Below are 19,673 nucleotides of genomic sequence, written 5' to 3'. Positions count from 1 at the left end.
TTTGCACTAAATCTTCTTAATCAGCATGCCTCAAAATATACAAATTGTGATAGGCCCAGGACAAGGAGCCAAAACTTTCTCAGAAAAGCAAAATTTAACCTTTACATGTCAAACAAACTGTATAGAAATTTATATTCAATTCATGCTTTTTTTCTTCCTGTCTTTACCCTTTTCTTTCTTGCCTTCTCTTTTCTTCCTTCCACTCTGGATTCTCTATCTTCTCTCCATTTTGATCTCATCCACCATCATACCCTCATTTCTTCTCTATATTCCATTCATCCCTATTCCTTTTTGTCTGGTATTTTATTTATTGCTTAGTATTATGCTTTGCAGATTCTACTGTAAAGTTACAAAATGACCCAACTACCAGCCTGACTATTGTCAGGTTACACTCTGCTAGTACATACATCATTGTTCAAGAATAACACAATTAACACAATTACAACTACTTATGCTGGAATTACAAGCATCTGCTAATAACAGATGTTTCTGAAATATTTGCAGGCAGATATGAAATCCAGGAATGCTGGTGGCTGTGGTTAATAAATTATATGATCCTCTGCAGATTAGCACTTTCTTCACATATACTGGTGCTTTTTGTCGACTGTTCCTTCTTTTTATCTATATCTACAGTAAAAGTTGAATTCTGATTGTTTTTCCCTTTGCTCTACGTGTCTGAGTCTGTAGTAATCGTAATTTCTCACCTGCGTATTCTGACATAGGTTGCCAAATACCACTCTAGCGAATGGATCAGACAAGCCATTGTCATCAGCTGGTAGAATTCCCCGAGCCTGGTAAATGTGAGCTCTCAGCTGGAAATAGCGATAATCTAAAAAGATTAGAAAGACAAGTTTACTATATAATATCATCACCTTTCTAACACCTGACAAGATTCTAGAAAATAATATTAGGACAACCATAATGTCTATTCTCTCCACAGATCTCCAACATGACCATTGGAGTTTATTGACTGCATTATTATAACATTGGTGAAATGTAAAGCATAGAGCCATTTACAGTCCCTCCCTTTGCAGGAGATTATAATAAAATGTTGGTTAACAGTAATTAATATGTACTAAAGCAAAATTAGTCATAGGAAAATTGGACTGATAATTTATTTTTCAATTTTGGCAGCAAACCCATGCAATTACTATAAACTTTATATCAATTCCTGTGTCCCCTGGATCGTTGTCCCTGGTTGCTCAGTAGGAGTTAGATTTTGTCCAAGTCAGTTTAAAAATGTAATTAAAAGCTCATTTGGTTAGAGATGTTAAGTTTTGTGACCTCTTGGCTCTAAACCTCACTCTCTAGACCAGCCATTCTAAGCCAGGGATCAGCAGAACCCTAGGGTGTCACAAAAGTTTGCCCGGGGTTCCATTAGCTGTGGATAACTGAACTTCCATGTGATGGTGCTTGTATAATCCTGGCTTCAACGCAGAGCCATCTAGGTGACATTTTATATTTAGCCGTTTGTAAGGAAGAGATATTCTGACCACCTCTCTAGAAGGGACATTATTTCCCTTGACTATCGAGATATGGGTTTTTCTTCCCACTAGAAGGGGTTCCCTAAAAGCTGTACATTTTTTTAGGATTTTTCTTTTTACTTTAGGCCTGGACTGTAAATTCTTTGTAACATTTTTTTGTGTTGGATAGAATGGAGGAGGATTAGAATCCACACTAGTGTACGTCTAGCAATTGAGAGGAAAAAACCTCCCCAGTGAGAACTATCCTCTTAGACCATTGTCACTGCTATGGTTGTCCACATTGGATAATTTGCCCTTACCTCTCGCTCTGGTGGGAAATTTGGATTTCCTATTACTTCCTGCCTTGGTGATAATTGTCACCAGGACAAATAAAAAGGGAAATTATCCATAGCAGAGGCATAGACAGCAATAAAACCCTAACTCACTGTATTATAAACTAAAAAAGGGTTTGGTTTTATATCCACTTTACTGTCATGTCCCAGAAGGTCATTGGGTTAAGGCTTTGGCCATTGGCAGTTGAATAGCATTTAGCAGGGATTTGTGCTAGTAATAGGCAGGGCATATTATTGGCTTAGTCTGAAGCCAATATAAATCCTTAGTCCCATATAAATCCTGGGGCCAGGAGGAGGGATGGTTCAATGGGGACACACTCACCAAGACAAGGACAAGTATTAACACTTCATCACTGTTGTCCCAATACACATGTTTTATGCCTGAATGGGATAACTTTTTTACAAATATTACATTTTAAATGTACTAAATTAGTTTGTTAATAGCATAACTTGAATATTTAATATTTACTACTTATTACTAGCTAGCAATTTTTTTCTGTTGGTTGCTTTCCCATCTGTAGCTGTCATTTTATGAATACATTTAATAAGCAGGAGAGATCAGTGAACACAAACTGCTCAATGACTCAAGAGGGAATTACATGTCCTTTCTTTCTAAGCAGACACAAAGGCTTCTTTTTTATACAGAGGCTGCCAAAAAACACAAATAGGGGTATTCAAATTTGGGAAAAGGGTGTCATTGGACCAGATTTAATAAAGCTTTCCAGAACTGGTGAAGATAGACTATGGGAGAATCTAGGTGATCCAATCCCACAGGATCTTTTATAAATCAGATTCATTCTGTGCACTTTATTAGGTCTGCTGGTTTACAATTTCAATGACGGAATGAAGCTTCTCACCATCCCTCCGAAGCAAGATTGGTGGGTTGGGTGTTGGACTTTCCACCAGTTCTCCATTTCTGTCATAAAGGAGCTTGTAATCCTCAGGCAAATCTGCTGTACTGTTCTTGGCATACTTCTTTACACCCAGCCACAAATAGATTTCAGCTTTGGCAAAGATTTCCCCACTGTACGATCCTGGAATCTAGAGGGAAACATAGAAGGTCATATCTAAAGTGAAGACTTCATCTATCTTGCAGCCAAATTCTTGCAGACCATTTTACTTGTGGTGATTATCATGCTACAATACAAACTTATTGCATGTCCATCCTTGGTTGTAATTTTTTTTAACTGGCTGTTGTGATTGGCTGAGCTGTTTTGGCCAACTGGACCAATCTTTTACTGGTATGGTCATATGTATTGGGCTAAGTATCCAAAAGGAAATTGTATTAACAGAATAGACCAGAACAGACAATTGATGGCATCCTTCAATGCCAAATGTCTGTTTTTGGCTCCAGTACTTTAGCATGATAAATTGGAACAAGAATAATGACCAGAAAGTCAATCAAGTTGTTTCCTTATCTGCATATTATATCCAAGTTGATGGATTTAGAAACTAATATTTTCAGAAGTCGCCAACAATTGTCTTTATACTACACTACATGTACTTTCTAAAGTGTTAGAATGCCTCCAGGGAAAGAGAGTGATACTTGGTGTATAGGGTTTTTAGGAAGAAAAACCAAGTTCTTTAGGGCCCTGGAGCCGGCCAAAGGAGTGAAAGGGTGGGTTCTTTGAACCAACCCAATCCTGAACCAACCCAATCCTGATTTGGGTTATATGCACCTGCACTCAGGTGCAAGGCAGTAGTGGAATCGATCAGCAATAGGCTGAGAGATAGCCAGAGTGGATTCCAAGCTAAGAGAGAGCCAGAGTGTTCCAGGCTAAAGAGAGAGCCAGAGTGGATTCCACACTGAGAGAGAGCCAGAGTGTTCCAGGCTGAGAGAGCCAGAGTGTTCCAGGCTGAGAGAGAGCTGGAGTGTTCTAGGCTGAGAGAGACAAAGTGTTTCAGACTGAGAGAGAGCCCGAGCGTTCCAGGCTGAGAGAGAGACAGAGTGTTCCAGGAAAGCAAGCGGCCAAACAGTACTACAAAACTGTGAGTGGAACAGTACTGATATAGTAAATGTGTTAGTAAGAGAGGATACCTACGTGAGGTAGCCAGAGGCCCAGCTACTGTTTATTGTTTTGTTGTGAAGTGCTTGGAAGTGTGCTGTAAGACTTGCCTAAACAAATAAAAACTGCTGTTATTTTGGACTTTTCGAGTTTGCTGCCTCTAATCAGCTCTGTAAGCATCCCATTACCATGAGCAACCCAAAGTGATATACCACAGCTGGAAAAAGAGATCACGTACATTTCCTCAGAGAAAGAGAAATTTTCACCTTAAAGTAGATGGTAGTGATTTTGCCACAGTCCTTCCCCTTCTCTTCTTCTACCACAGAGTAGAGGACATGTTGTGCTGGAATACGTGCATAGGCCAGTCGCTTATTATTGCTGAACATCCATATCAGTATGTCAGGCAGTGTGCACTGAGGCTGCGATACAAAGAAAATCATACAATTAGTTTTCTAGAACACAAAATAAGAGCACAATTACCTTAATTCCAGGGGTATGTTTGCAGCTGAAAAACGGTCTAAATTTGGAGGTGGCCATCTTGGTAGAGGCAGGGCTTTGCATGTTAAAGCCTCCAGCAAGGAGAACAGAGCAGCACAGTAGTGAAGCCACCAAATCTCACTCCAAATCTGTCAGTCAGAGGCAGTAGTGCCTTAGACTTCACACTGAAGATATATAATGCTATGATGGTGTATGTGCGGGAATACCTAGGCACCTTTACATACCAAGAAGTTCACTGCTATTTTTTAGGAGGAATTACATGCAAAATTAACATTTGTTAGTGCACTGATTAGGCATACCGTATTTTTCGGCGTATAAGACGCACTTTTTCTTCCCCAAAACTGGGGGGGAAACGTGGGTGCGTCTTATACAGTGAACACAGTTTTTAAAAATAATTAAAATATCATACTCACCCGATACCGCGATCCTGCGATGCTGCATGCTTCTTCTCTCCTCTCCTCCTGGCTGCAGCGCGTGTCTCCTCCTCCTCCGAGCGAGGAGAAGCCGGCACACGTGCCCCCGCGTTCCCGGAAGCACGCTGATCCCTGCCCTAACGGAGTTCCCTCGGCTGAGAACGTACGGTACCTGTAAGTACGCACAGTAAGTGGCACAGGGTGATCAGAAGGGGATGAATTGGCACAGGGTGATAAAAATACGGTAGGTAACATTTTAGATGTTTCATTTTTTTTAGTTCCTTTCCACTTTATTACTTCTTTTTTTCCTTTTGTGTCTACCTTCTTCTGGTAAATACTCTTTAAAGAGGAACTAAACTGAAAAGTGCCTAAAAAAAAACCCATACACTTATCTTCAATCCCACACGGCAGTCCAATCCATCCAGGGGGTGTCTTGCATTGAGTCCCGCGTCATCCCAACATCTGTCCCCGAGCCAGCGCTCCGGGCGCCGCCATCTTCTCCTCTTCTTACTGGTTCTTCTTCCTACATCACCCAACCCAGGCACAAGATTGGGTGATGTAGTATGGAAAAAAAACATCCCGCTCACACTGTGCATGCGTAACATCGGCAAATTTTTCTCTTCTCCAGTAGGAGCACCCAAGAGCCTCCCGTGATGCGTGACATAGGTATCCTGCGAGACTTTGTGCTCCCATTCATTCTCAATCACCTAGGCCAGTGCTGCACCCTTTTTTTTTAAAAAAAAGGGTGTTGCACTTAAAAAAACAAACAACAGAATTTTTCCTAAACATAAAAGAGTAGTCTACCCTTTTATGTAAAGTGAAATTTCATAAGTTTAGGTACGCTTTAAGGCTGACACAAAGATTGGTAATGTGTTGCAATCATTGTGTGCACAACCCAATGCAGAGAACATGAGCATAGAGCAACTGCCATAATGCAATGACAGATTAAGCCTTCTGGACTGGCAGGACACAAAAGTGAAGGAAATTCAAAATGGTTAATGGCTAAACTGCTATTCCCATTCAAATGGTTGGGATCCTTGTTTTTGCATGCAGTTGCATCTGGCTGCAGTTGATCGGCATCGTTTGGAAACTTGACATCATGTTTGGCTATGCAGTTGTGACCTCAACATCTGCACTGCAATGTCTACAGTTACCCATTGTATTTACTCTATACATTGTTTTACCTATTACTAAAGTCTTCCCTGCTTTCCCTATCTACACATAATTGTTTTCACCTTTGTAAGAAGAACAAACCTCTTTAGCCAGGGATCGAACTTTGTCTAAAATCTTCTTTGCATCATGAATCTTCTCTTTCACATTGTGCTTGGTTAGCTGGCCTCGGGCTTTCATTGCTTGTTTGGCATAGATGATCTAGAAGGATAAAATTCATTGAGGTGTTTAGGGGGGTGACAGTGACCAAGGCTCGGTGTATGTGTAGTCTCATTACAGAGTCTTATAGTATAATATGCATTTGCATTGATTAAACATGTCTTAGGTGAGACATGGAGAAAATGAGCATTTCTTTTCTGCAAATTACAAGTACAACGCAGAAATATATTCAGGGAAATATTCCCAATAAACCTGCCCAATATTTTGTTTTAGTGTCAGGTTATATAATCTGGGGATAAAAAAAAAAACCCAGCAGATTCTGGCATTGGGATGCTGGTGTATTTCACAGAATATTTGTCTTTGATTCAGGAGAGGTGAATGTGCAAACAAGGATGTTTAATGTTAGGTAAGGTGTTACAGGAAGGTTAATGTGAAGGATAATATAAACATTATTGATCGGGTTATCCGGAGGGTGAGTGTAAGGAGCATGGGAATAGTTGGTATAAGGATCAGTATATAGAAAGGGTTGGTATGAGGGTTACAGGAGGGTTAGTATTAGAGTAACAAAAATGACTTGAGGGTTACAAGGAGGATCAGTAACAAAAAGGGTTTATATAAAGGTTTTCGGGTGGATTAGTTTAGGAAGTATAGAAATGGGTAATATGAGGGTTACAGGGAGGGTTAGTATTAGAGTAGCAAAGAGAACTTATAAGGATTACAAGGAGGGTTAGTATTAGTGGTATGGTTAATGTGAGGGTTACAGGAAGGATTAGCACTAGAAGGTTTATATAAGGTTACAAAGAGGATTAATATAAAGGGTATGGAAAGTGTTAGTATGAGGGTTACAGGGTTGGTTTGTATTAGAGTAACAAAAAGGACTTATATAAGGTTTGTAAGGTAGGTTAGTAAAAGGGATATGGAAAGGGTTGCAAGGTGGCAAAGTGTTACAGGGAGAATAAGTGTGAGGGTTGCAGGAAAAATTAATGTGAGTTATTTAATATTATATATTATAATATATACATATATATGTATATATTATAATATATATATATATATATATATATATATATATATATAAAAAAAAAAAACCAAAATGGGCAGGGTTAGTGTTATGAGTAGGGTCAATGTAAGAGTTACAGGGAAGGTTAATATAAGTAATAATGATAACATTTTAAGAAGGGTTATTGTGTGGGGGTTTGATGACAGAACATGTTCAGGTTAAAGCTGTTTTTGAACAAGAACAAATGTATTGAAAAAAAAAATAGCCAACATATGCATGCCTAACGTTGCTAAAGTCATTCGATCAATAATATTGGTAAACTGATTGTAGTGCTGACTCAATTAAATATTGGAAAGTGATGATCAAAGCAAAAGTACAGACAGTAAAGAATTTCATTAGGAGATAAAAAGGCTATTTACCTGAATTCCATCTTGATGCTGAGTAGACCCCTAAATAAAACAATCCTTGTTGTAGCCACTCTTGGGATCAGAGGCTATAGGAACAACATTACTTCCTTTTAAAGTGCACCCCTTTGCTTCACATTGCTTCTATGGGCTTGATTTATAAAATGTGGAATTCAACCAAACCCACCTACAATTCCTACCTGTCTGTAGTGGCTACATAAGTGCTCTCTGTGAACAGCTGGAGGGGATTGGGGGTAGGTGGGCTTTAGCCCTTAATGTTGTAATGGGTAAACCAAACCCTTATTAGCAAAAGTAAAACAAGGATGTTATTTTTAGGAAATGCTTATCTGGCTAACGACTCCATGCTGTGTGTCATCGTAATATAAAACACTGTTTGTTCTCTATAGAGATGTCATTTGCAACAGCCAGGAGAAGTAAGATATCAGCAGCCCCTGCTTCCCTTTAGATGTGCGGCTTGATCGTTTAATGGCATCCCCAGCATCCATGGGTAGGCTGTGCACAGCTGAAGGGGATTCTAGAGGTTGATCAGCTCTTGACTCAGTCCTGCATTTTCATTGGCTGCTGGGGCTTTATAGTCTCTCTGCTTCCAGTCTTCTGTGCCTGGTATAGCGTCTGCTGTGCTTACCTGTGGTGGAGTGATTTTTAAGTATTCTGTTACTGACCTGTGCCTGTTCCTGACTATCCATTGAATTCTGCCTGGACCCACCTCTGCTTGTGGCCCCCTTTGTACTTTGCTTGGTGGACTGATTTCCTGTGTTTTGACCTCAGCTTGTTTTTGGATTTCCTGACATTCTGTGCTCTGTATTTGTGGGCTCTGTACTCTGTTTTAGTGGGCTCCAGGTCGGCTGGCGGCCTATCTCCAGACACCATCCCTTGCGCCCCAAGTCCTGGGGGCAACCGAGTGCTGGGAGACGCAACCAGTTACCCGAGGCTGAGCATGGGCTGCTTTAGGCGAACACTGCGGCGATAGATTGGGGATTGGGGAATACTGGTATTGACCCCTTGAGGTCTCTGATTCTAAACTGGACAATGTGTATCAACATTTACCTTATGAGTTTGCTACGAGTTGATTTTAAGCTACAAGGCTGGAAGGTTATCGTAAAAGTTCTCTGTGAGATATGGGAGAGACTCTTTAAAAATTTTGCACAGGAACCTTGTTGGTTTACCTACATATTGGGATATAACCATTTCCCTAAAAATGTTGTCTCTGCTCACTGCCCCCAGTTCCAGTTAGCTTTCATTCCACTATCTTTGGTTAAAAAATCTGATTGTGACATCTCTGACTTACAATATTGTGAGGAAGGGATTTCATTCTGTACTGGTCCAATTTATTGGGGTGAGCCATGGTCCTCTTTCCAGCATTGAGTGAGTACTGCCTGCAAGAGAACAAATTCATTATATCATTAATATGTGACTATAGTAATTATTCTATTTCCTCCCATAGTAGTGTTTTAGTAGAATATATATGGGATATAACTTTGTAACATATTATTTATTAAATACCTTCTAACTCCCTGGAGTATTTTGTATACCAATGATGACATATTAGCTCTTAAAGCACAGCCTGTTTTAAACATGTGCCATAGGAAACAATTAAACTCTATATTTAAACATATTGCCAAAATCAATTACCTGCAGCCAGCCACAAATTCTTCTAGGACTTGCTTCAGGCGAACTTCTGGTTTGGATTTAGGTCTCCTTGTGAGTTTCTCCACCTCTTCAAGGCCACCTTCCTATAGAAGATAAAAGTATATTTACATGATAACTTAACAATAATATCATTTTTAACTGAAGATTAAGAAGCAAGTAAAAGCAGTTAGGAAGCAATGATTGATGACAAATTTCAGAAATACATGATGGTTTATTAAGTGTTTTAATAATTTCAACGACACTAAAGCATGAGAGATTGCAAAGCTCAGAGTCAAATGCCAAGAGGAATAAGTCCAACCAAGTACATGTCTTATAAGGCTCATCTGTTTTTACCATTTGTGTTAACATTAAATTACTGTTTTGAGTTCAAGTCAAGGCTCAAGAATGTTTGTTTGTACAGGGTACAAAGAACTTAAAACCTCTGTTTCTATTGCTGTCTGTGTCCCTATGCCACATTTCACAAGGAAATTAAGTAACGGGGCAGATATATACCAACATTACATTTCTGAGTGGAGTTAGAACATTTGTTGGGCTTTATTGCTTCCTGAGTCACCATGGGCCAGTAACACCCAAACCTTTATTTTTAGTCCAAATGGGTCAGATAATCATGAGTTATCTCTCCAAAACCAACACCAACATTTGAGGCCTACCAAGTCTACAGGAAATAGTCCTAATTGGAGTTAGACTTTAGCTGGGGTATTCCCTGTTTTTTTCTTCCAGGTCCATTTTACTAAATATTTAGAACCAGGGGCACCATAACAGGTTCTGACTCTTACCAGACGCTCTGCTATCTTGACTATCCAGTTGGAATTGCACAGTCTCCAGCTGTGATCCTCCCAGTAACTCCGCACATAGACACACGGCCTGTCATTGCCCAGGTGTATGCAACTGTATGAACTATAAAAAAAAAATAAAATAAGCAGAACAGGAGCATTACATTTTCATCTTTGGCCATATAAACATTTTACAAAGCAGAATATCAATTGCACAATCTCTAATCAAGGGACTCGATATTCCTAAAAAAATGTAACTACAGCTAGAAACTTTTCTTTGACTTGGCTGTAGATGCTGGAAGGCCAAGAAGAAAAAGTTTATACGTTTATAAGCCTAATCATTCAGTTTAGGTTTGGATATTTTGTTATTTCAGTTGACTACTTTGCCAAGTATGGACAGCTTTGCTTCACTTCTATAACATGAATAAAAAAGGCTACTTTCCAAATACCATTAAATTAAAAATATGAACCTGTAAAAATAATGCCTATATATATATATAGATACAGTACTGTATATGTTATAAATTGCTATGTATCATAAAGTGCTATAATGAAGTGCTTACATAAATTCCCACTAAAATACAATCTTTTACAAAGTTTACAACACCACAACACATGTATTGCAAAGGAATATCCTCCTTGTCAAAGGACCAAGTTCAACCCTTTCCTAGGGGACAACACTCGCCAGATTGGTATACAGAAATATGTAGGTAAAGATATCTCCTATATATACAGGTAGTCCCTGGGTTAAGGACATCCGACATAAGGACAACTCCTAGATACGAACGGGGCTTCCCTGCTCACTCTGTGCAGGACGGAGGCTTGGAGGGGGGCGGTTTGCATGATTTGCAAGAAATCTTTTACTAAACACAGCTGTGGCTGATCTCAAGAGCTGAGCTGATCTGTAACATCTTGTAACAAACTCTGCAGTTGTTTCTTTTTGTATATCAAAGCACAGCTTGCTCCAGAAGGTAATGAATGTCTAGGCTCCATAAAGGTTTTTTGTTTTGCTTTGTTTGTGATTAACTCACAGTGAGGATTTTATACAGTAACTGACACCACTCTGCCTAATAATATGTTGAAACAAACATCTGTCCTAATTTATTTTAATAAAATAATGTACCTGTTCCGATTTACATACAAATTCAACTTAAGAACAAACCTACAGTCCCTATCTTGTGTGTAACCCGGGGACTACCTGTACTAATATATATTTTTGATCATTAATGTTAGCTCAAGTCAATATTTATAATGCCAGCATCAAAATCTGTGCACTCTTAACCATCGCTTTGCGTTGATGACCTTGTCCTCTGTGGCACCCATAGATTTGAGCCCTTTACTCTGATCTCTAAAACTAGCAGTTATTAAACACAGACCTAACCATGATTGCAATCTATGTGATATATTACTCGTCTGGTTCTGTGCGTTGAGGCCTCCTTCCCGGTGTCACCGATATGCCATGCTGGTCAGTTTTTAAAGTCACTTCTTCCTCCATGTCTATGCTGAGTTCATCTTCTGATGCAGTATCAAGCAGTCCTTGTCGCTCCTCTGGTACTGTGTCCAATTTTTCTCTTTTTTTGGATGTTTTAGTGATTATTTCAGTAGTTTTACCATAGTTGCCTATGTAATAGAGAATTTTTATTCAGTTTTCCCACAAATATAAACTGATATTTTGGATAATATTGTTTAATATTTGTATGATGGTTGGTGTGCTTCTTCACTGAACCCAAAGTATTTGTAATATAATATATTGCTATTCAGATCTATTCACAATATAGATCAAGCTATTAACCACATTAGTAGTACATAACCATTAAGAATCTGGAGTATGAACCTTATACATTTTTCTGCATTAAATACTAAAGTATTGATATGTGTTTTATATATTTATTATATATATTATATATACATTCTCTTACCAAGTCTCAGAGCTACCAGACAATCATCAATACTTACCTATAGACATCTCAAATTTAACAGGTTTGGTTCCAATGCTAGGGTCCATCATTGTGACCTCAAAAAACACTCCAAAGAGAAGGAACTCTTCCTTAACTCCTAAAGCGTCCTGCATGGAAAGAAGAACAAAATTAGATACAAATTAGAAGGTGGCAGTTCTGGTAAGTTTCTGGATGGTATGGATTTTACATGCTGCTATTTAAACATATTTGTTATTAAAATGTGACAACCACCCCCACCCTCCTCGGTTATTGCCCCCATTCACAGCTGTATTCAGTCTATGTTTAGGTAATGTGCCTTTCACACATGTCTATATATGTCTGTTTTGTTTGTAGTTATGCCTGTCTGTTGGTCTGAGATTGGGGTTATGATAGGTACTATCATTCCATTTATTTTAAAGTCTAAAGGATCAGGGTAACCAAAGGTGTCATTTAGCTTTATGTGTATCTTAGAGGAATGGCAAAAGTTCAGTGAAGATGATTTTCCCAGTCCATTCTGGGATGTTGGTGTGACTTTCCATAAGGGTTTCCTCCTACATAGCAAACAAGTTTTTAGAACAATCCTGCTATTAGCTGCAAAACCTGTTCTGAATTACCAGTCATTCCAATCTTCTAATTACTCCTGAGAACTGCTACCCCATAATAAAACACTGGGTAATCCCACACATCTTTAGTTGTTCCTATGTCTGCTTTTGCATTTTACATAACATAGATGTATTAAAAGTTCATCAAAGAGAGTCTTGAAACTCCTAAATGGACCAACTCTTCAGTACCAACACAAAAGGTAAAGCATAAGGTTTGTTTGGACTGATTATTGATGATAGCATTACTTATTTATTAGGGTCAACCTGTATGTTCACAGCATTTCCAAATACACAATACATATTTATGAAATACAATATGGGTGTACCCATTGGTAATACAGTCCTGGATTCTGAACAGTGAGATTGCTCTATTGTAATCATGAGATAAGCATTTTAATATGGACCTCCTGGTCCTTGGGGTACCTCTGGAAAGGGCAGAATATCGTCCACCTCCACAGTGACTGCATTAGGCTGTTCATTGCTGTCTTGACCCTCTTCTTCTTCGCCCTCTGCTGCAGCAGCAATAGCATTTTCTTTCTCCTTTTCCTTTGACTTTTTGCTTTTCTTCTTTAACTTCAGCTTACTGAAAGCATTTTTGAGGGCTTGCAGGGGCTTCTTCTCCTGAACATTATTATTGGAAAATGTTTCTAGGCTAACAGCAACCAGGATCCGACCTCGGTAGAAGATCCCTTCGCCAAGACCTTCATTCAGATCCCGATGGACATCTCTCAGTGTATAGTTCTGAGGAGACCCATAAAGATTGATCCAGGCAGGGCCAAATGTTGGGTTAAAGCCAGCTGGAGATAAAGATATAAAATTAGCTTATAGGCTAGGATGAAAAGTTCCTATGTATACTAGAAGAAGTTGATTTCATTTAGTTTGCCTATTTTGGTGTATCTTAGCCAACTTTTCTCAACCATGGTTCTGTGGAACACTAGGGTTCCTTCAAAGGTTGCATGCTGCAAATTGATCTCCCATCTAAAGCTTTCTGCATAGTTCCAGCCCCAACTATAATCTGCAAGGCAAGCACTGTGGGACTAGTGGTGCATTTCCTCTCTTTCAGGTTAGTATGCACTGATAATCTTGCAGCTGCCTAGAAAGTGCATTCTTCTCCATAACAATCAATGTAACTGACATTCTTTCCATTAAATCACTATCAAAAGGGTCCCCTCTCCCACTGACAAGCAATAAAAGGGTGCTCATCTTCTATTAATCAATCCAATGTAATATGAACTATTGATATGTTATTCTTTACCAGGGCACCTAGCACCTACAAACTATTTTATTGGTTCCTTTGAGATTACATGGTTGAGAAACGTTAAACTAAAGCTGCCTAAAGATAATTTCCTTAAATCTTGTCTGTTCCTAAGCCCAGAATACAAAGTAAGGACCATGTGAATTAAATGTAGTTACTTATGGTAAGCTGAGGAACACAATCATGGCAATGGAAATTAAAAGATTTCCTGTACATAAAGAAATTAATATTTACAGTTATTTAAAAGAAGACACATGTTGCCTGTTTTGATTGGCATTTAACAGTAGATAAAAAAACAACTTATAGATATACATTTTTAGCACCCTATGCCATTCTTGTGGCAATGTCGTTTTGACTTTGTCTCACCATTTTTGTTTGGGTCAGATATCTGCTGAAGGTCAATAAAATGAGTGGCCAGAGCCACATCCCCAACGTGTGCGTCATCCAGGATCTGAATTTTTATCTTTCGAGCAAGGGGAGGGAAAAGTTCAATAAAACTGATTTGCTCATTCCATTCTGGGACATTGGTGTCACTTTCCACGGAGGTTTCTCCCTAAATAGCAAACAAGTTATAAGAATTTATTCTGAAGTACCAGATGGTAAAAAAAAAAAGTACTTGAACATGAATATTAATAAATAATACAACTTTGCTTCAGAATGTGATGGAATGCAAATTAATTAATTATTAGGAGTAGCTAGGTATACATCTAGACTGATATTTAGTGTGGTGATGGTGGACCATACCTGTTGACCAGCAAATGAAACTTGTACGTATGGGTCAATGAAGACTTTCTTATCTCCCATAATCTTAGAGAAACTTCCCATGATGCCATCATTCATGCTGGGTAACCCTTCAGCTTTAAAGATTTTAACACTCATTCTTGACCATGGTCTTTCAGCTGGGATCTTCTTGGGGAGAAGTAAGTTCCTAGAACAAACAAAATGATATTATAGAATCCTGCGGAGAACCACACCTGTGGAGGGAACAGAGGCTTCTAAAATTGTTTGAAAAATATCTTTAATTGTTTATCAAGGGAATAGCAAATACTTTAATTATGAACTATTTTCACCTAGCTGTTAATCAGACTAAACTAAAGTTTTTGCAAAATTACATAGTAATAGCTCAAATTACACACACAGCTGATGAGTAGTGAACTACACCTCCCTCATTAATTACCTGCTTACTATGGTTCCATAGAAAGTTCCAATTAGAAAGAGAGTCTCAGGAGAAAAGCTACTGCTTTATAATTTGGCTTTAGAAAACCCATATTACTGGTGAACCTTAGATGTTTATCCAAAAATATTGATTTTTTTTGGACAAAAATATATAAAGGGACCTTTATCATCATCAAGTACTGTGCTGATGAAATTCTGGAATTCAGCTCAGCATGGTGTATGCACAGAACAATGTACAGTGAAGGTAAAAGTTTATTGTGAATTATGAAGGTGGAAGGAGTCTGGTAGCGATTGTGGACTACAGTCAGAAATGCCAAACTTACTTTTCAATGTCATCGTGTTGGCTGCTTGAGGTTGACGGAGGCGCATTCATTGGATCTCCCTTCGTTAGAACAGTCAAGTTGCATTTCACAAAACCTTTTATACCTGCCCGGGTATCTTTTGGATCCGTAATTACTGCCCATTTTTGTAGAAATCTGTGATCTGAAGAAGAACAGATTACATAAGACTCAAAAAAGTATAGTTGGCTTCCAGACAAATATTTAGGATTTTAAAAAAGGACTTTGCTGTTCCCAAAAGACAGTATTTTAATTTTGCAGCCCCATATAGGAGTATTCTTTATTTGGCACTGAATCAGGTCTGGTCCGGTTACCATACCTTGATTGTTATAGACAGTTCCAACATCAATTTTAAATGTTCCGAGGCGTGTTCCAAATATTGGGATTTTCTTGGCATGAACAACCTGGGAGGAAACATCACAATGTAAAGAATCCAAATTCTCTATTACTTGCAGTATAAAGAAACATCAGCTAAAACACTTTATGTATGCAAGCATTTTTACATTATACACAGTTTTCAAAGACGAGAGTAGCCCGCCTTTTTTTATTTTTGTGCACATGTGTACAGAGCCTTAATCACAGATAAAAACCTTGTCAATGGAAACAAAGGTAAACCTGTGGATTCATGGCTGCTTGTGTGATTCTTTGCCTTCCAAATAAACCCCAAATATTGTTTTTGTTTTTTTATAAAATTATAGGTCATGACTTCTACAAGTAGGTTTGTTCTGAACCCACTCTATCAAGTCTTTAGATCAGTGTTATTAAATAGGCTATTAAAAAAGGCAATAGTATTAAATTAAATAAGGCATATTTTAAAATATGGTGGACCAGTTTACATTCTAATCCTGATGATATGCCAAAATTTGGAGATTAAAGGATTATCAAGATCAGACTGGGCACTGGTCCACCTGGTTAACATTTACATGAACTAAAGCTGTAATAAAGGTAAAAATATTGGGTGTGGTATTCTCCAATCTTTATACCAAAACTTCCAGATGCACAGGATAATTATCGGGAATTACAGTTGAATACTCAAAGCAGTGGGTGGATCAGCCAATGTGCTCTATCTGTAATTAATACCTTCCCCTTCAAGTTGACCTACCCCTTAGGTTCCAGAATTCTGGTTAAGTTAGGTGGTCTTAACTAATTGCCGAATATTGCATCATTAAAAACAAGTGTCTGAGCCTGACCACCACAACGTTGCAAAGGACCTCATATAACTCAGTGACCCAAGTGATACAAAAATCAATTAATTTTGATATAAAATCCTAAAAATAATAAATGTAGCTCATTTTTGCTTGAAAATACTCATCAACTAAACTGAAGCTGAAGGACACTTACCGATATCTCAATAATTTTATCAAATACAATCTCACGAGGCTCAAGAAATTCAAAGAGGAAATACTATGGGAAAAGAAAATTGAAATGGCAAGTTATTCAGTGGGAGATATCTGAATGTCACACTGCATAAATATCTGATCAAGTATGGGCTTCAGAGATTTTAGAAGGATGACATGAAAAATTGAGATAAATGCTATATAATCCATGAACAATGGAGTTCTGAGACTTCTCATCATTATCAGCTATCAAACAGGAAGACGGTAGTGGCAGAAACTGCAAGAATACCAATACAGGAACAAGTAAAAAGATTTCTGGATAGATTACAAAATAGGCTAATTTGCTAATGAGTAGAGTTTTATACAATTTCATTTTTTTTTTCTTTTCAAAAAAATAATTAAATGTTAAAAATATTACGTAAATAATATATAATCATTTATCCAGCTCACAAGCCTGCATAATATGTTGGCACTATATAAATACTGTTTATAATTATTATTATTAATATTATTATTATTATTATTATTAATAATAATAATAATAATATTATCAATTATAATAATAATACCAGTTGCTCATTATTAGATGCTTTCTAGTTTTTGTTTACAAACATCAATACAATATGCTAAAATAGAATATCTAAAATTGGGGTCACTTCTCTGATTGAACTTCTCAATCCGAAGTTTCAAACAAGGCCAGTGGGTAAAAAGGCTTTTTTTTAGTTCCATCTCTCTAGCTAACCCAAAGTACTTTGGAGATCACTTGTTATGTAAGAAATAAAAAATAAAAAATGTGTACACCCTAAATAAGCTAATAAAAAGCTGTTTTTCTCTACTTTTACATTACTACTTGTACATCTTCAGAATATATATATATATATTTTTTTTTCATTCTGCTAGATTGTAAGCTCTTCGGGGCAGGGTCCTCTCCTCCTGTATCACTGTCTGTATTAGTCTGTCATTTGCTTGTTTGGTTAGCATTCAAACAGCTCTGATGCTTTTTCAGTAATGGCTATTATTTTCAATATACTGTAAGTTTTGTACAAAAATCACAGCTTATACTCCCAGGATATGTTGAAGTACCAGGAAACCCAACTTACATATATACATGACTATGGTCAGAACTATAAATTAAGAAGAGGAAGAATTATGGAGATCATCAGAAGGAATGTAATTGATATAGTCTTTAAGGCTTAGTCCAGTGACCACCAACCGGTGGTCCCCGTGAAAATTTTGGTGGTCCGTGGCTCCGGCCGGTGCGCCCCCGAGTGGGGTTCAGTTGAAGGACCCTGGTGGGAGGGCGCACTGGTCAAAGCTGCGGACCATGTCCCCTATACGGATCGCAGGCTCAGAGTTGCGATGGGAGAGTGAACGGGTTCTGGCATTATGATGTCATTATGGAGGAAGTTTCTTCCCCTTAGAGTGACACCTGGTTCCCCACGGTCTGGAGACAGTAAATTTAATGGTATGTGGGTCTGAAAAGATTGGCGGCCACTGGTTTAGTCTACAGTGACTGTTTCCTCAGCGTTTATTTGCCAATCTTTGAAATTCCTGTTTATTCCAATGGGCCAAATCACACCACAGCTTTTTTGGGCATTTCCTTATTGGGCTGAAAAGAGAACTCAGTCTGCATTATGTGAACAATGCAAACAAATTCTTGAAAACACATATAAACACTCCAAATGCCCCAATGAAATGAATGGGGAATTTACGTGTGTTTTCAAACATTCATGGGTGATTTTTGAGTATTTATTGTTGCTCTTATTCTAATTTACCTCGGCCACATAGCTTGGTTTAAAACACCTTTACAAACCCTTAAAAACTCCAAAAAACAACCAAATAATTGAATCTATTGTTACCTTAGTACGGGAGAAAAGCTGACCCCGGAAATCTCAATTTCTGATTCATCGTAGGAGTCATCGTCGTCGTCATCATCATCTGATCTTTTCACCAGTTTCTTTCCTATTTTGGCGGCATCGATGTCTTTCTTACGAGCGGCTTCGGCTTCCTCACTAAAGACATGAGGATGAGATATGTAACCAATTGTTCATGGAGGAGAAGGTAAACTTTCCTTATGTATGTCTTTCACCATCAACCTATCTAGATAGGTCGGGTTGGAGGTTCATTATAAAGAACAACACAGTTAATTTGATATAATTAAAAATCTGTGTATCTGGCCTAGGTAGGACTAGGCTGCCCCAAGGGTAGCCGTGATTGAAGATACTCCCCCATTCATATCTCAACAAGGGGGGGACCCACAGTTAGTGATAGGTGGTATATAGTGGGTGGTATTTATATATACATATATTATATGTACCGGTATATATTGTATATATATATATGTATATATTGGTGCTCCCCTGTGATCACTGAGCTGGTAAAGGGCATAGTTCCATCATTGACTTTCTTTGTGATTCTGAGACTTCATATTCCCAAATGCAGAGAGACACATAGGAGGTGAATGCAGCAAAAAGAAGTTCACACCAGCAAGTTCCATAGTGTTTACTGCCCTCTCATATCATGCAGCAAAATTTAAATACTTCAAAGTAGATTATTGAAATTCACCTAAGAATTTCACATATGTCTTCTATGGCTCTATTTATCATACAGGGAATCTGGCATTCCCTCAAACATTCCCCCATTGGAATTTTCCAGGTTCATTTGTTTTAATGGCAGTAAATTATTACCACCAGGGAAGGTTTAATGGAATGTCAGATTCCCTGATTTATAAATAGAACCCCAAGAGTAAAAACTTTTTAAGGTCCTTATACTTACACATCTTCATCTCTAAAGTTCACATTCCGGATAATGTAATCTGAGCTGTAAAATAAAAACGAAAATAAATGTTCAGGATCTTTGTAAACATATCAATGTTTTTTAAAAATTTGTTAAATGTTTTTAATGACAAAATTATAATTTTTTGGCTGAAATTTTATTTACCTTATTTATGTATATTTTAAAGTGATGGGATAATTTCCTTCTATTTATGTGAAAACTAATAATAATATTTCAATATGATATTAAAAAATAAAATAATAGCTTACAAATAGGCATTTTATACAGGTGTACCCATGACATTGCTGTCACATAGAGTTATGGATTTCATAAAGAGAGACAA

At 37.8% G+C, this 19,673-nt stretch overlaps 1 protein-coding gene across 1 annotated transcript in view; it reads right to left on the bottom strand.

Moving 5' to 3' along the window:
• Window positions 1–19,673, bottom strand: part of LOC140325375 (fer-1-like protein 4) — a 63,818-nt gene that overhangs the window by 29,438 nt on the left and 14,707 nt on the right. Inside the window, exons 3-19 of the mRNA XM_072403199.1 lie at window positions 19,331–19,375; window positions 18,423–18,567; window positions 16,560–16,622; window positions 15,538–15,622; window positions 15,204–15,363; window positions 14,449–14,632; window positions 14,071–14,257; window positions 12,873–13,246; window positions 11,867–11,975; window positions 11,320–11,530; window positions 9,914–10,034; window positions 9,120–9,220; window positions 8,776–8,863; window positions 5,988–6,104; window positions 4,089–4,241; window positions 2,674–2,857; window positions 705–829 (exon numbers count right to left, since the gene is read on the bottom strand). Coding sequence (XP_072259300.1) covers window positions 705–829; window positions 2,674–2,857; window positions 4,089–4,241; window positions 5,988–6,104; window positions 8,776–8,863; window positions 9,120–9,220; window positions 9,914–10,034; window positions 11,320–11,530; window positions 11,867–11,975; window positions 12,873–13,246; window positions 14,071–14,257; window positions 14,449–14,632; window positions 15,204–15,363; window positions 15,538–15,622; window positions 16,560–16,622; window positions 18,423–18,567; window positions 19,331–19,375 — 2,452 coding nt within the window. The remainder of the gene's footprint in view (window positions 1–704; window positions 830–2,673; window positions 2,858–4,088; window positions 4,242–5,987; window positions 6,105–8,775; window positions 8,864–9,119; window positions 9,221–9,913; window positions 10,035–11,319; window positions 11,531–11,866; window positions 11,976–12,872; window positions 13,247–14,070; window positions 14,258–14,448; window positions 14,633–15,203; window positions 15,364–15,537; window positions 15,623–16,559; window positions 16,623–18,422; window positions 18,568–19,330; window positions 19,376–19,673) is intronic.

Source organism: Pyxicephalus adspersus, chromosome 3 (genome assembly GCF_032062135.1).
Source record: "Pyxicephalus adspersus chromosome 3, UCB_Pads_2.0, whole genome shotgun sequence".
In the NCBI taxonomy this organism is placed as follows: domain Eukaryota; kingdom Metazoa; phylum Chordata; class Amphibia; order Anura; family Pyxicephalidae; genus Pyxicephalus; species Pyxicephalus adspersus.
Note: the sequence above shows the minus strand (reverse complement) of the source record. Positions and strands in the feature narration are given on the sequence as shown.